A 14,528-nucleotide genomic window follows, 5' to 3' on the forward strand; every position below is an offset into this window, starting at 1 on the left:
TCTGTAACGCAACCCCCCCTTATAACATGCATGTCTTTGGGAAAACAGGCTTCATACAGCGCGATTCGACTCACGCGCTGTTTTTCAGGAACGCATGCCCCACGTTATGCGAGGCACGCTTATATATACTATAATACATAATTTGAGTAGATTTCATCACCGTCTTATGCATGGAAGAAAATACCGACCAATGAAAGTGTAAACCGGCACATATCTACGTGGCACGTTTTAAATGTTCATCTTCCTGTGTGATAACTGTAGCGAATGCGAAGGGTAAAACAAAACCTCTGGTTCCTGATTCTGCTCTTGAGCATCAACATCACAAGGGAACTCCAATAGTAGATATCAGAAATGTTTAACCCATAGAGATAATTGACTTGCCCTTTACAGCACCGTGCTAGGGCTTGCTGCATGGCAGTGGTGGTGACCAGTGCTGCTCATGATGGAAATTCCATTCATTGAATTGTGTCAATTTAGCGCCAGTCCAGTTGCTGCCTCAGTGCGTTATTAATACTGCAGATGATGTGCGTGAGTACTGGCTAAGATTATTCTAAGACTGGATGCTGCAGTGGTGTAATGGTTAGCACACACACCACCGAACTTGCAGTCCAGACGTCGCGACTGCTATTCCATATTCCTAGCACGATAGTTTATAGAATGGGGCAAGTTTAATAGATCCTACCCCACTCATCCATCCACACCGCATCTGTCCACCCAGAATTAGAAATGGGTAGAGCACAGTCAATCTGCATGCAGGTCGTGTGTCGTGGGATAAAGTGTGGGTACTCCCCCCCACTCCTTTCCAAGGAGTATGGGCGAGCCGGAAAGAGTTGGCCCTCTCGAGGGGGCTCTCCAGAGCTTCCCTCTAGTTCAGTGGCACCCCCTGGGGGTGCGAGATGCCCTTTTTGGGGGTGCGAGACATGGCTAGATTTTTTTGAGAAGGTAAATAATCGAAAAGACAAATTAAGGACGGGCACGTAAGTACAACTACTTTGTTTCATCAAACCTATGTATTTATTAGCATTATAATGTGTTTTTTTAAGGATTGAGAACAGCCTGTAGTAAAGGTTAAGTACCACTGCTCTAGTTGGAGGCCCTTCCGCCAGCAGTGGCATGAGCGTGACATTTCAGGGCTGCATCTTTATTTACTTATTTTTCATTAAAAGAACATATCATGTGATAAAAAAATGGGAGAAAAAAAGTTTCGTCTTTCAAGCAAAATGGAAAGGTGTAAATTATAAGGAAAGAAATCACAATTCACCAAATGAATTGTGAACAATCCTATCCAAGACACACAATCCCTGCCACCTGTATCAATGAAAATAATTTTGCTGCTGGATTTTAAGGGGGTTTTTTTGGGAGGGGGGAGAGCATACAACGTTGTCAAATCTTGCTATCCAAACGATGATTTAAATCTTCTTGTGTACAACCGTCACGTATGTGTAGCAATTGTGCTGCCCGATAGTGATTCATTTGTATCTTGGCTTCAGATGAAAATACGTGGCCTCTGTGAGTTCCCCCTGCCCCTAATTTTGGTTATGAGCGTGGCGCATAGCATTCTGCACATCGGCAGAATAGCGACCGCGTTTACGTGCCCCCATGCCGAAACACGCACGTGTAACCTCACTCGCGAGTGGCAGCCATGTCGCGAGGCCCCGTTGAATGCAATGTGGTGCGTTTCAGACGGACGTGCGATTCAATAAGGGACCGAGACAACACCCACGAGTTACATAGCCAAACGTAGAACGCATGGAATAAGGAGCGAATGTGAGGAGATGTGGAAACGGTCTAAATTGCAAGGAAATAATTAAGCAAAATAAATAAGGATTTTAACGGAGATAAAGTTAATGGAAATGGGAGAGAGATACAGCACATTTTTTTGTTAAGTTGTGAGATGTGAATTGACTGAAAGAGTTTAAACTGTACACCCAAGAACACCATTCACGACCGGATTTGTAAACACCAAGCCCCAGTGTTCTGGTGATTTATAACCATGTCAGAGTACCGCTAGCCAGAGGTCCTGCCATCCCCAGGTTTGTAACTGGAGATGGAGATTCAACCACCCTTGATTAATCCCCCTTCCATAAGCGCAGTGAGGTGCTGTTTCAGTGTAGTCAGCCTTTTGTCACCGACAACTCCACAGGTAACACCGTAATATTAAATGTAGTTGCTTACTCGAAATGACGTATTCCAGCTCTGAGAATTAAAATACTCATAATAACATCATATATAGAGCTCTTTGTTCAATCCACTGCTGGATTAAGGCCATCCCACACTGGGCGTTATTTTACCATACCGGCAGAGGAGTGATTTAGATAGGAGGCGCCTCGCCAATGATGTTAGTCATTACAGAAATCAAACTCTTGGGTTGCCCGGTTACAGCTCAGTGCCCTTTATACCTATCAACATCGCAACCGCCAATGTGTTTGAAGAGAGGATTATGAATTCACTTAAAAAGTGGTTCTGTCACATCATCTCCTGGGGTCAATCTTTCACGGTGCGTGCGTTGTTACTTGTCGAGATCCGATTGCTCATGTAATTGAATATAATTGGAGATATATATATAAAAAAGGATGTTCTTGAACAAATTCTAACAAATTGTAAAAAAAATAGAACATCAACTGTAATTCGAGTAGCCAATTACAAAGCAATGGTCAAAAACAATTGTTTTACATTTAACAGATTTCATATATTCAAACTGCTGAACTGCAACCCGGACATTGCGCGAGTTCTAATAATGATACACTCTCCTTATAGGCTACCGTATGTATACGGAAATCCTATGATCACCGCAGTGGAAAGTCAAATCATCTGAGCATTATTAACGCGTCACTTTTTAAGACCTACCACATGACTGATAGCTCATTTCCCGGCTGCTCTCTTCGGGGGTGTAAACTCTCTGAGCTTGTGGCATGTCACATCTAGCCGTGTTCCATTTTCACAGCTGATGTCATTCCCACAGAGAGAGAGAGAAAAAAATTTAATCTCTTAAACGGTTGACAATTTAGCTCGTCGAGACTTTTACACTCACAATTAATGGATTTACCAGCTGCACACACACATAAGTTGACCGCCGCCACCCAAAACTTATACACGCACGGTCGCCAAATTTGGGCCCCCCCCCAATTATAATTGCTCGTATTTTAAATCGTACGATCATGTGTGCGTGGAAGTGAAAGGAAAAACAGGTGGGTGAATTGGGAATACATTCCAACATTTTGGATCAACGGGGAAGAAAAAAAACCCGGAATTCGGATTGATCATAAAAAGTGCGCCGTCATGGGAAATCACGTCCCTAATTTTACATCCAACTCCACGAATGTTTTCCATCAAAAGTATTGTCATCACGCGGCGTCGTCGGGTTATGTCGCTTTCGTTAGCACCGAGAGGCATCCAGTGACTAGACGACGGTCGTGTAAAAACCGTCAGAAAATCCTAAATCGCAGAGATGGCATTGTCTTGCTGAGTCCACGGCCAATCGTAACAAACCGTCTTCACTGTACAGAAACGAAGCAGCCAGGCGGTGCGTTGGCTGCTCCAGCCACTACCTTTGATGTACCATGTAAGGCAGACCACAGCAGATGTTGACACGAACAGCGTGTATAAATTGAGCCAGATTATACGAGGAGCTTTACGCATGGCATGTACTGTAAGTGGCACGTATTGTCTGTGTAGGTATGTATGTTGAACTTCTTTCACACCATACATCGGCAACCATGCTAATCGGAGGTGCGGGGGAAGGACAACAAACTAAACACAGTTCTAAAGAAATTATTTTCAATCTACATTTAAAAGCGCACAGCTCCAGTAGCTTCCTAATATCAGAAGAGCGATCCAGACAGCCGCAGAAGCGCATCTGAAAGCGTGCCATGCGGTGGCCGTCTTTGTTCAATGGCTAACTAAAAGCCACTGCAAGGATGACTGGAGTTTTGCGTGAGGGTTTATGCTCCTTGACGAGATCAGCAAGGTATTGTGATTCATTTGTGGCAAGCGCTTTGTGTGTGTAATGAGCGCGACCTCGTAACGTATTCTTTGGGCAACCGGAAGCCAATGCAGCCCGGCGAGCACGGGACGGACACGGTGGGAACTCACAGTAAAAGGCTCTTGCAGTGTCGCCCATGTGCCTAATGGTGCATTGCAGCCCTGTGGGTCACTTAAGAGCGCAGCAAAAAACGGCTTACTCTGCAGGCATTCTAATGTCGTCTTATTGAAAAACGTCATTGCATATGATGCTGGCACGAGTTCACATCCTGCCCTTTTCTCCTGTTGGGAGTTTGTTTTTTGTTGTTGTTCACTTAGCCACTCCTTCCTGCCGAAGCGTGCCGCACATAAATGTCAGGAGGGCTAGCGCGTCGGTTGTCAGTCAGCGCGATGTCTCATTGCGTGCCACGAGTTGGGCACATTCACCGCATCACCCGCAGGTCGACGACACGGACTGTGATGCAGTCAGTCGCGTGTTGTCACGTGATCTGATAATGGTGTTTTAAGGCATCGCATTTTAAAGAGTCCTGACGGATTTTGCCTTCGCACAAAGGAAGTGCAGCTATAGTGGAAATAAAATTACACAAAAGCGGCTGGCATTATTAGGTATCCTCAGCTGTTCATTTGAAGCTATTCCTGCAGTTAAAGAACGGCTGAGCACTTACCATTGTGCGAGTCATCTCCGTGGTGGGAGCCCTGCTCTGGACAGGCTGACACAGATGTCCACAGCACCTGGAATTAGAAGAAAATGTGCACATCATCATCATCATTCAGAAGCCATGTGGGTTTGTGGGTATGCCAGTGATGCTTGAGCAATCAACTCTCTCCACTTCCCATAGTCATTTGCAACTTGCACAACGCAATGTCTGTCACCGGGGCTCTCTGTTCCGCAACCGTTTTTTTTCCCTCCACATTTACAAACGTGTGTTTAGCATATTTGACTGCAATACATTTCCACTTCGTTGAACTATCATTCGTGATGGCTTCTGAAAAAGAGCTACATCGCTCAGTGGGACCTTACCCTGTAAAAAAATAAATCGATTATAGTTTATCTAGCTGCTCCATGGTCAACCTCTCTCACTCATCCCTACGAGTGGGCCCTGCGGGGCGGTATTGGAAAGTGCATCTGGTATTGGAGCAACATTGCCCAAGCCATTGTAGCTTCCTCCTCTTTTCTACTGACAAGTCATAGTTTATGTACACCCCCCCCCACGCCCCATTTTTTAAGTCACTCCCCCCCCCTCAAATTGACAACTGATTGTGACTTATGTTTGCCCAGGGCTTCTTATACAGAATATAAACGTCTTACACGATGACTGATAAATAAAGGCTGGATACCGTTTGTATCAGAAGCTTGTGGCCAGACGTTAAAACATTCTTATTGAACGAGCATCCTGGCATATGTGGGCAAACGTCCAATTTAGCATCCACACACTTCCAGGTGAGGCAGCCAGTAGCTCTGATAAATGTGACAAAATTGTTCAATAACTCATGATCTTCTCGTCTTGAGTTACTCGTAGAGTCGGCACCATAGCGCATTTTATTGATGAATCTTCTCTTCCTGGAGTCTAGGAAATCAATACACTAAATAAATATAAAACTTAGAAATAAATAGCCAAAGCAAATCAATAAAAGGCCCCAGACAAGTATGGTGATGTATGTGTCTCTGTGCGAGTCTATTGGTCTCTATGCGAGTCTATGTATGTATGCTGAACTTCTGTCGCACCGTGCGTAGCCAACCGCGATCATTATCGGAGGTGTGGGGGAAGGACCACACACTAAACACAAAAAGCAGTTCTAAAGAAATGAGTTTTAAATTTAGATTTAAATGTGCAAAACTCCAGTGGCTTCCTAATATCGGAAGGAAGAGTGTCCGTCACAATCCCAGGTTGCTCGTAATTTTTTTTAAATAAGTAAGTTAAAATGCGATTGTTTTCATGCTAAAAAAACATATAATCCATATTTGTGGGTTTTTTGTATTTAAATACACACATGTGTTTACATTAATGTTTGGGTTGAGATAATATAGTCAAGACAATGCACATTTTTTTCATGTTTATCCCATCCACAATCTACGTGGTTTGTTTTGTCGACGTGATGCATTCTCAATTATTCATTTGGGATATGAATCACTCAGGATATGAATCATAAGATAGGTTCTGTAAAGCGATAATTGTACATTCGAAGATGACTCATTCACTCCCGACAATTATAATCATTTACGTTGTTAATCTGATTACCGGCCTTTTGTCATTCATTTATTTTACAAAGCACATATAAAGGTCTCTGCTAGGATAATATCAAAGATGTAATGCACGTCCGAGTACATAACTAGTCTATTTTATATTAAACGCAAATATTGTGGAAGGATTCCGTGTACGCATGCTGTCTGCACACGTTAGTGTTATAAAAAATTATCACATTACGTTGTAATCAGCAAATTTGCAACAATTCTAGATTTGAAGCTTTCGTGACTGCAAGGATCCATACTCTTTGGTTCTAGTCGGTAATTTTCAATGGTACAGTAAAAAATTCAAGTAGTGGTATCCCAAACTTTCACAGCAGCTTATTTCTCTCCAACCACTCACTCTATTCACTCCACTCACTCTACTCACTCCACTCCACTCACTCTACTCACTCCACTCACTCCACTCCACTCACTCACTCCACTCTACTCACTCACTCTACTCACTCCACTCACTCCACCCACTCCACTCACTCTACTCACTCACTCCACTCCATTCACTCCACTCACTCACTCCACTCACTCCACCCACTCTACTCACTCTACTCACTCACTCCACTCACTCCACCCACTCCACTCACTCTACTCACTCACTCCACTCACTCCACTCACTCCACTCACTCAATCCACTCACTCCACTCACTCACTCTACTCCCCCCCCCGTCATGGTCCCCACCCGCTCCTGGTCCATCATGGCCCATGCACCTCCTACGTACATCGTGCTCATTTTTATGCTAATTCCTTTGTCAAAGCGTTTTGCTTCCTCCCACACAGCTTAAAGGACGCGACCTGGGCTTGGCTGTTTTCACTCCAACGCTGTCCTCATGACAGCACGGTCCCTTCACCTGATGAAGGCCACTTGTGTTGTGGCCGAAACGTCGTGATTTTTGTTATTTTATTTTTTACCTACGTGACTTTACCGAATAGAACCAAATTTGCAACAAATTCTATGCACGCTTTCTGTTGTCAATAAATGCCTTATCTTTAATTATGAAGCAATGTGCAGCTTGTAATAGCTTGTATCATAATTACAGAAAGGGCCATTGCCTACGAACATCAGACAGTTAACCAACAATGGTTCAAGCAAGCGTGGCTGCGGATGAGACACCGAGTGTCAAAACCGGTCTAGAGACTTGCTCATCTTGAACCAATATTGCCAATGAAGATCCACTCCCAGAGAGCCGTTTGTCCCGATGGCTTGTGCAAGCAAAATATATTTTTTGTTTTTTTAATGTGGAGGGACAAACACGAGAAAGAAGCACCATTTATCCTGCATTATGGATATATCGGTATAAAAATACGGATTGTAAATTAAGAGTAACTTGGTATGGGTTCATTAAAAAACTTGTGGACCAATGATGGGATTTATCCTGTGCCTTAAATTGTTTATTACGTGAGAATAGTTTTTTCCCATTTTTTCCGGCAACAAAACATGTGTTAAGATGTTAAAACACCAAACTGAAACCTTTTACAAGGAATCATGTCTGCATTAACCACAATTCTTGTGGTCAGAATTCAAACAAAAACATCCTCTGGTCTAACACCGTTTCATACTCGGCTCAAAAGAAAGCTGTCTCTGGTGTGGACCAATCAGTTTCAAAGACAATGCCACGTATTATCCGAGTTTTTTGTTTGCATTCTGACCACAAGTATTGTGGTTAATGCAGACATGATTCCTTGTAAAAGGTTTCAGTTTGGGTGTTTTAACATCTTAACACCTGTTTTGTTGCCAGAAAAAAGGGGAAAACCTATTCTCATATTTTGGTACTGGCAAAGGAGGTCCCATGCTGTTTATTACGTGTTTATATGCATTTGTGTCAAGGTCTTTTCTCCAGGACAGTCGGGCTCTGCTAAGCGTAGAATTTGGCTCTGCCAGCCATGTGTTTGATAGCGTTCCACATTCCATTACAGTGAACTCATGGCCTCAACACAGCATTCTTCTGTTGTTTATTTAACTTTTCCCTCCATTAAGGCTTCGGTAGCCTCTTTCTCTGCATGTAGCACGTTTTTGTTGTTGCAAAGGATCCACTGTTGTTTTAAAAAAAAAGTTATTTGGAACAGGTTGCCTATTTCAGTCAAGACGTTACTGCAAGAGAGGTTTACGTCTCCCCTGAAGGGAAAAAGTTGGCAGGGCACAGCTGTGGCATCCCGTGGGTGCACAAGATGTCCACATACAGTACTGTCTCAACAAGGTGAACGTGAAGGAGCGTGCGTATTCAGTTGATAAGTGACACTCCCAGAAACCTGCTTCAGTCCATGGGTTGTGAGGAGCACTATGCTTCGCGACCATCTCCGGCGACCACAGTTCGATTCCTGCTCACGGCCACCACCACCACCAACACCACCACCAAGTGACGATTATCTACGCCGGTCCTGGGCCTCCCCTAGGTCGACTCGGCCTCAAATGAGCACCCGGGGTGCGGTGTGTGTAAATATCGCGACGAGGGAGACAAAGGCGGCCGGGCGTGGTGTTGGCCACCCACCCCCTCGTGTGTGCCGTGCCAGCACTTGCCCCCAACAGTCCGTTAAGGCTATACGGGGGACCTTTGTCTTGTTACGTATTGAGTTTAAAGCAATTGCAGTGCATCATCACCTGATGACGGACGCTTGTGTTGCGACCGAAACGTCGTGTTCTTTTATTTATTTTTTCTATCTACGTGACTTTACCGAAAGAACCAGAGAGTATGCAATCGTAGTTGTTCCCTTCAACAGTTAATTATTCTATCACAGTATATCCATTACAAAGTAAATGTTAACTTTTAAGCAATTCGAATCTTCAGTGTGAATGTTTTTTTTTTAAACTGCGTTCTAACTTAAACGTAACGTAGAGGATTTGAAATAAATACGCGACGTTCTATGGCATGGTTACATTTAACACAACTTCACGAAGCGACCCTCCTTAACACAAGTACCAATTCCCACGTCTTTATTTGAACCCGAGCAACGTTGGAACTGCTGGCCGTACTGTAAGTTACGAAGTGAAAAGTACGCAAGGCAAACACGGCAAAGTGTTCCACATGGCTGATCTCGTCCAACATCTGGGAGACTAAAGCGGTTAAACTTCGTCCCGACAGGTCTGTTCCTTTCACCTGAAGAAGGCCACTTGTGTTGTGGCCGAAACGTCGTGGGAATTTTATTGTGTTATTTTATTAATTTATTATTTTATTCTCATTCTACGTGACTTTACCGAAAGAACCAAAGAAGGCTAAAGCGGTGTTTTCTTTTTTTTTGTAAAGCCCGGAATCGTGGTCAAATTGGGCGACCACCATGCACAACAGGGTGCTATAGGCTGCGGTGGGCTATGCAGTGGGCAGCGGAATGCGTGGGTTTCAACTAACTCACTTCTCTCAACCAGCTTAAAAGACGCTGCGAATCTTAGCAGCGCTCATTGTAGCTCTGTCGTCCCGACAGGTTTGTTCCTTTCACCTGAAGAAGGCCACTTGTGTTGCGGCCGAAACGTCGTGAGAATTGTATTGTTTCATTTTATTATTGTATTCTCATTCTACGTGGTGACTTTACCGAAAGAACCAAAGAAGATGAATCCTTGCAGTCACGAAAGCTTTAAATCGAAATTTAAAATCCCTTTGCTTCCGCACTCGACCCTTACTGAGCTACCCGCATAAGCCAACCCAATCTGGTGCAGTGCGGTCAAGCAATCATTGCCGTGTTTTGTGTTTTACGAATACTGTAACAATACAACGAAATAAATGCAATTTCTGTGTTTTTCCTCTCCATTTGCAGACACCTTTCTGAGCTTTTGAGCCGTCGAGTTTCCCCCCTTGCAAGAGAACCATGATCTTGCAGGGGTCTCATCTGGTTAAACTAAAGCCTCTATGTATATGTACGCTGAACTTCTTTCGCACCGTACGTAGCCAACCGTGCTAGTCGGAGGTGCAGGAAAGAGTTATAGAACTGAACTGATTATTAAAAAAAACTGACATAGCTTTACTCTTTGGTTCTTTCGGTAAAGTCACGTAGAAAGAAAAGTAATTAAATAATAATAGAATACGACCTTTCGATTGTAACACAAGCATCCATTATCGGGTACGAATGAATGAGAAAACAAACATGGAAAACTTATAAATGCAATGCAATACAACCCAGCGAGTCGGGCTAACTCAACAGCAGTCAACGCCCTAGCTGGTTGATTAACGTTCTTCCAAAGAATGCTAAATTTGAAAGAGAGACACAACACAGACACGGAGACACACAATCAACCAGGTAGGATGTTCACCGAAAGAACCAAGGAGTAATTCCTGCAGTCACGAAAGCTTCGAATCTAGTTTGGCGTAGCTTTATTAATGACGGGCCAATGCACCGATTGAGACCATGAGTCCCTCTTTAAAGTGGGACCTTGGATTACAATTGTTGCGCGTCGTCGCTTTGGGATGTTCCGTGTTCATATTTTGTTTGTTGCGGTTGCACCCGACTAATAAAATGAAACTTGCACAGTACAGGATTCATGGTTGTGTTTTTGGTCAGCTCGCGTTAGTAAAATGTGTGCCGTAAACCGCTCCTCCAACAGAAAGCCACAATAAAGTGGTCACGTTAAAAAAAAAAAACGTTCCAATTTCTTATTGCAGCATTTTAAATTGGTACGACGTTTCGGTGATAGTTACGAGCATTATTAGGCTGTTGCCAGAATTTGCTGGCGCGATTTGACTAACAAAAATATAATTTAAGAATCATAAGTGGTCGCAAAAGCCTAAGTGTTAAGTGTACAGCACATTCATTATTTGTTCATAATATCGCGGGGAAATATCTTGGAACTTAAAAAAACGCTGTCTTTCCGACAGTTATATTTCTTCACCTGAGGAAGGCTACTTGTGTTGTGGCCGAAACGTCGTGAGAATTGTATTGTATTATGTTTTATTTTTATTATTTCCCTTCTACGTGACTTTACCGAAAGAACCAAGAAGATGAAACACAACTAATTTTGTATGCTCACCATCCATAATGACATTAATTATATATCAGGCAATGCAACTTCCGTTCTGTGTATGCACATATAAATAAAAAAAATGTCCATCAGCCTATTGTCTTTAGAGACCAATTTTATCAGGTAGCACTCTGGACCAGCTTTGATCTTCTTGGGCTTATCAACAGTCAGGCTTGTTACACAAATGCTGCTGGATTATGAGATATTATCGGCAAGAACATTCCGTGCAAAAGATGGGGACCCTGTTCAGTGCAAAAGCAATAGCATAAGGAAACTCATGTGTTTCTGTGGAGCATTCATCATTGTTACCGTCCATGGTCAATTAACTGCTGGATGAAGGCCTCTTGAAGCCGCTACCACCGTTCACTGTGCCGCTGCAATATTATTAATAATTAACCTGGCACCTGCGCATGAACTGATTCTATCGGTGGGGAATTGATCATTATATTTAAAACTAAACGAAAAACGTTGTGATTTAAAGCTTTCGTGACTGCAGGGATTCATATTCTTGGTTCTTTCGGTAAAGTCATGTAGAAGGGAAACAATAAAATAATAATTATTGTTTTATATTTGTATTATTTTATTGTTTCCCTTCTACGTGATATTAGAAAGAACCAAGAATATAGAAAAACTTTTTATTATTATTTTACCAGTTAAGACCCACTGAGCTATACAGCTCTTTTCCAGATGTAACCTGGTAACAAATGATAGCTCAACAAAGTGGATTATCATGTTGAAATGTATAGCAGCCAAATACTGTAAACGCATGTTCATTCCAAATGTGGAGGTTAAAACCCAAGGACGTGAAGAAAAATCAATGCAAACTCCAAATATACAGCAAGCATCAGGGACGGGATCGAACCTACGAACTCCTGTATACCAGGCTAGTCTGCATCCTTATATGTTGGTTATCATGACGGCTTTTTGCAGGGCCTCTCTTTGAATGTGTCTGAAAGGAGCTGATCACTCAACCCGCTCCCAAATGCCACCACAAGCAGTAAGGTTTGTGGTAGTTGCATTGTAAATAAACAGTGTAATACCAACATCTGTGAATGATTAAACAAGTCAATGGATAACCAGCGACCGTACGTCTAAATATTGTTGTAATTATATTTAAAAAATAACTCTGCAGTCTAGGTTTTAAAAATCATCTTTAAGAAGTGATCTTGGCACACGTGTCAAGTAACATTGTGGATTTTCCACTTTTGATGTTTAAACAAAGCACGAAGCGGGTTGAGCCTTCACCACACTGTTATTTACATTTGAAAAAGCATGGGCTAGTAACACACCCTTGTTCTACGAGAGGGCACAAAAATGCCCTCTCGGAGAACAAGGGTGCGTTGTAAGAACCACGTTTTTATATTAAACATTCTTTCGTGATACTGCATCGGCAATGGTGCATAATAACACTCAGCAAAATATGAGAAGTGTCATTGCACTAAACACTGTTTGTTACTATGTATTTAGGTAAGTGCTTGGGTAAGTGTTATTTGTAGATTGCATGCCAATTCAGTTTCTTGTTTGAGTGCAACAATATTCTTCACAAGGAAGGAGCATTTGTGAAGTTCTCTATGTAATAGTTTCGTGGTGCAGATATTCATCTATTAAGTTATTTATAAAATAGTTTCGGGGTTCAAATATTAATCTGCTGGCATTGAACTCTGGCCAAATGTTTACTTTGTGAACTGCATGATCAATTATTTAAAATGTTCTACATTACTTGGATTGTGGGTTTTTTTAATCTCAAAATCACTGCCAACATTAAATGAACATGGACTCAATCAAAGCACACAGTGGCGTGATTTTAAACACTGTCCTTGTTTCCACTAACAAATTACCCATTGGCATTACGTTCAAGTACTTTTCATTTGAATGACGTTTTGTATGTGCAGTAGATTTTTCAGTTTTTATGACGGATCATTCTTGTATTCTTATGAATCCCTGCAGTCACGAAAGCTTTAAATCGGCACATTATTGTTAAAACACCGGGGCATATATCTACATGACAGCTCTTTATGATCACCTTTGACCCAGATAAAAGAAGACACAGTACTGTATGGCAAGGAATCATACAATTCATTTTCTTATTCTATACGTAGCATTCGTATTCCTATATACGTAGCTGTCCTATGTAATTCTTTGCAAATAATTTCTCACGCAAAAAAAAACTTAACATTAAATTACCCGCAAAATAAAAACAAAATTGTGTTCCAACTCAACTCAGATGGCAGCACCGTCTAAGCAAGCTGCGCCTAAAATGGCCACGTAACAAAAAGACGAGAGACACACAAACATTCAGGCCGGTACGGAGATTTATGGAAACCCACCTGCACAGCAAGCAGACTTAGCATCCACAGCAAGGGGCCTGTGCGTTGGCCCTGCATGGCTCAGGGAAGGCTGGCGACGGCTGTTGTCCGGACAAAAGCGGCGCTGCTTTCAGACCCCGCGACTTCCACAAATAGTCGACGGTGGAGCGAGCGTGTGGGTTCGCGGGTCACCCCACCGTGTGAAGTGAGCAAGGGACGCTCCCTGGCATTGCTTATAGGGGGCCCCGTGCCTCTCCGTGACATCACCTACCCAGCCCTGCGCCGAAACACACGCCCTGTGGTAAAAAAAAAACCTGCGTCCTCCACCCCCCCCCCCAACCTACACCACCACCACCACACCCATCCACCCACTTCTCAGAGATAACCCAAACTGCTGTCCCCCACCAAATATAAAAAAAACACTCCACCCTTACGCGCAAAGCCCTTTCCTTACGCCGCCCGTGACAAACTTCTCCGAGACACTGAGACACATACTGCACATTATTGACCAACATCAGCGAACGAAGGCCGTTCGTTGTTGGCCACCATCAGCCATGGCCTATTGAAGCTGAATGACGGCTTCCCTCCCCCAAGCCGTGACAATCCCATCCGTCTCCTGCACACACGGGCAAATGCAGAATCGGAAAATGTGTTTGTGCAGGAGGAATCCGATGAGCTACAAAGCTCTTTTTTTCACACGTCCAATCGACATTTCCCCCCTCCCTTCCATCGCCGTGGCGGGCATGAATTCTCGGGTATGCTCTCTACAGCGTTGCTTGCCACTCTGCCATGAGTTCTCGCCCACCGACTGTCGTCTGATTCGGGCGACATGCCCCTGCTAAACCCCACTTTGCTCTTCCAAAACAGCTCAAACGAACGTCTCCAAACCTGCGCGCGTGTTCTCAAATACCCGCGTGCTTCTCATGCCGCCTCTCAGCGCAAATCCACGTGTGCACCACCACGCTCTTAATTTGCGCACTTTTCAGCTTTTGTTCCATCAAATGTTTCAACGACAGTGTTTTCTGTTCCGCTCACACACACACACCCCCCACCGCAC

The 14,528-nt window shown here is 43.3% G+C and overlaps 1 protein-coding gene across 1 annotated transcript in view; it reads right to left on the reverse strand.

Moving 5' to 3' along the window:
* Positions 1-13,738, reverse strand: part of LOC116948037 (cadherin-2-like) — a gene marked incomplete at its 3' end in the record, with an annotated part of 39,600 nt that extends 25,862 nt beyond the window's left edge. Inside the window, exons 1-2 of the mRNA XM_032964327.2 lie at positions 13,493-13,738; positions 4,647-4,713 (exon numbers count right to left, since the gene is read on the reverse strand). Of these exons, the coding sequence (XP_032820218.2) occupies positions 4,647-4,713; positions 13,493-13,549 (124 nt within the window). The remainder of the gene's footprint in view (positions 1-4,646; positions 4,714-13,492) is intronic.
* Between the last annotated feature and the right edge of the window lie 790 nt (positions 13,739-14,528).

Source organism: Petromyzon marinus, chromosome 32 (genome assembly GCF_048934315.1).
Source record: "Petromyzon marinus isolate PM22_M1 ecotype Great Lakes invasive population chromosome 32, UKy_Petmar_22M1.pri1.0, whole genome shotgun sequence".
Taxonomy (NCBI): domain Eukaryota; kingdom Metazoa; phylum Chordata; class Hyperoartia; order Petromyzontiformes; family Petromyzontidae; genus Petromyzon; species Petromyzon marinus.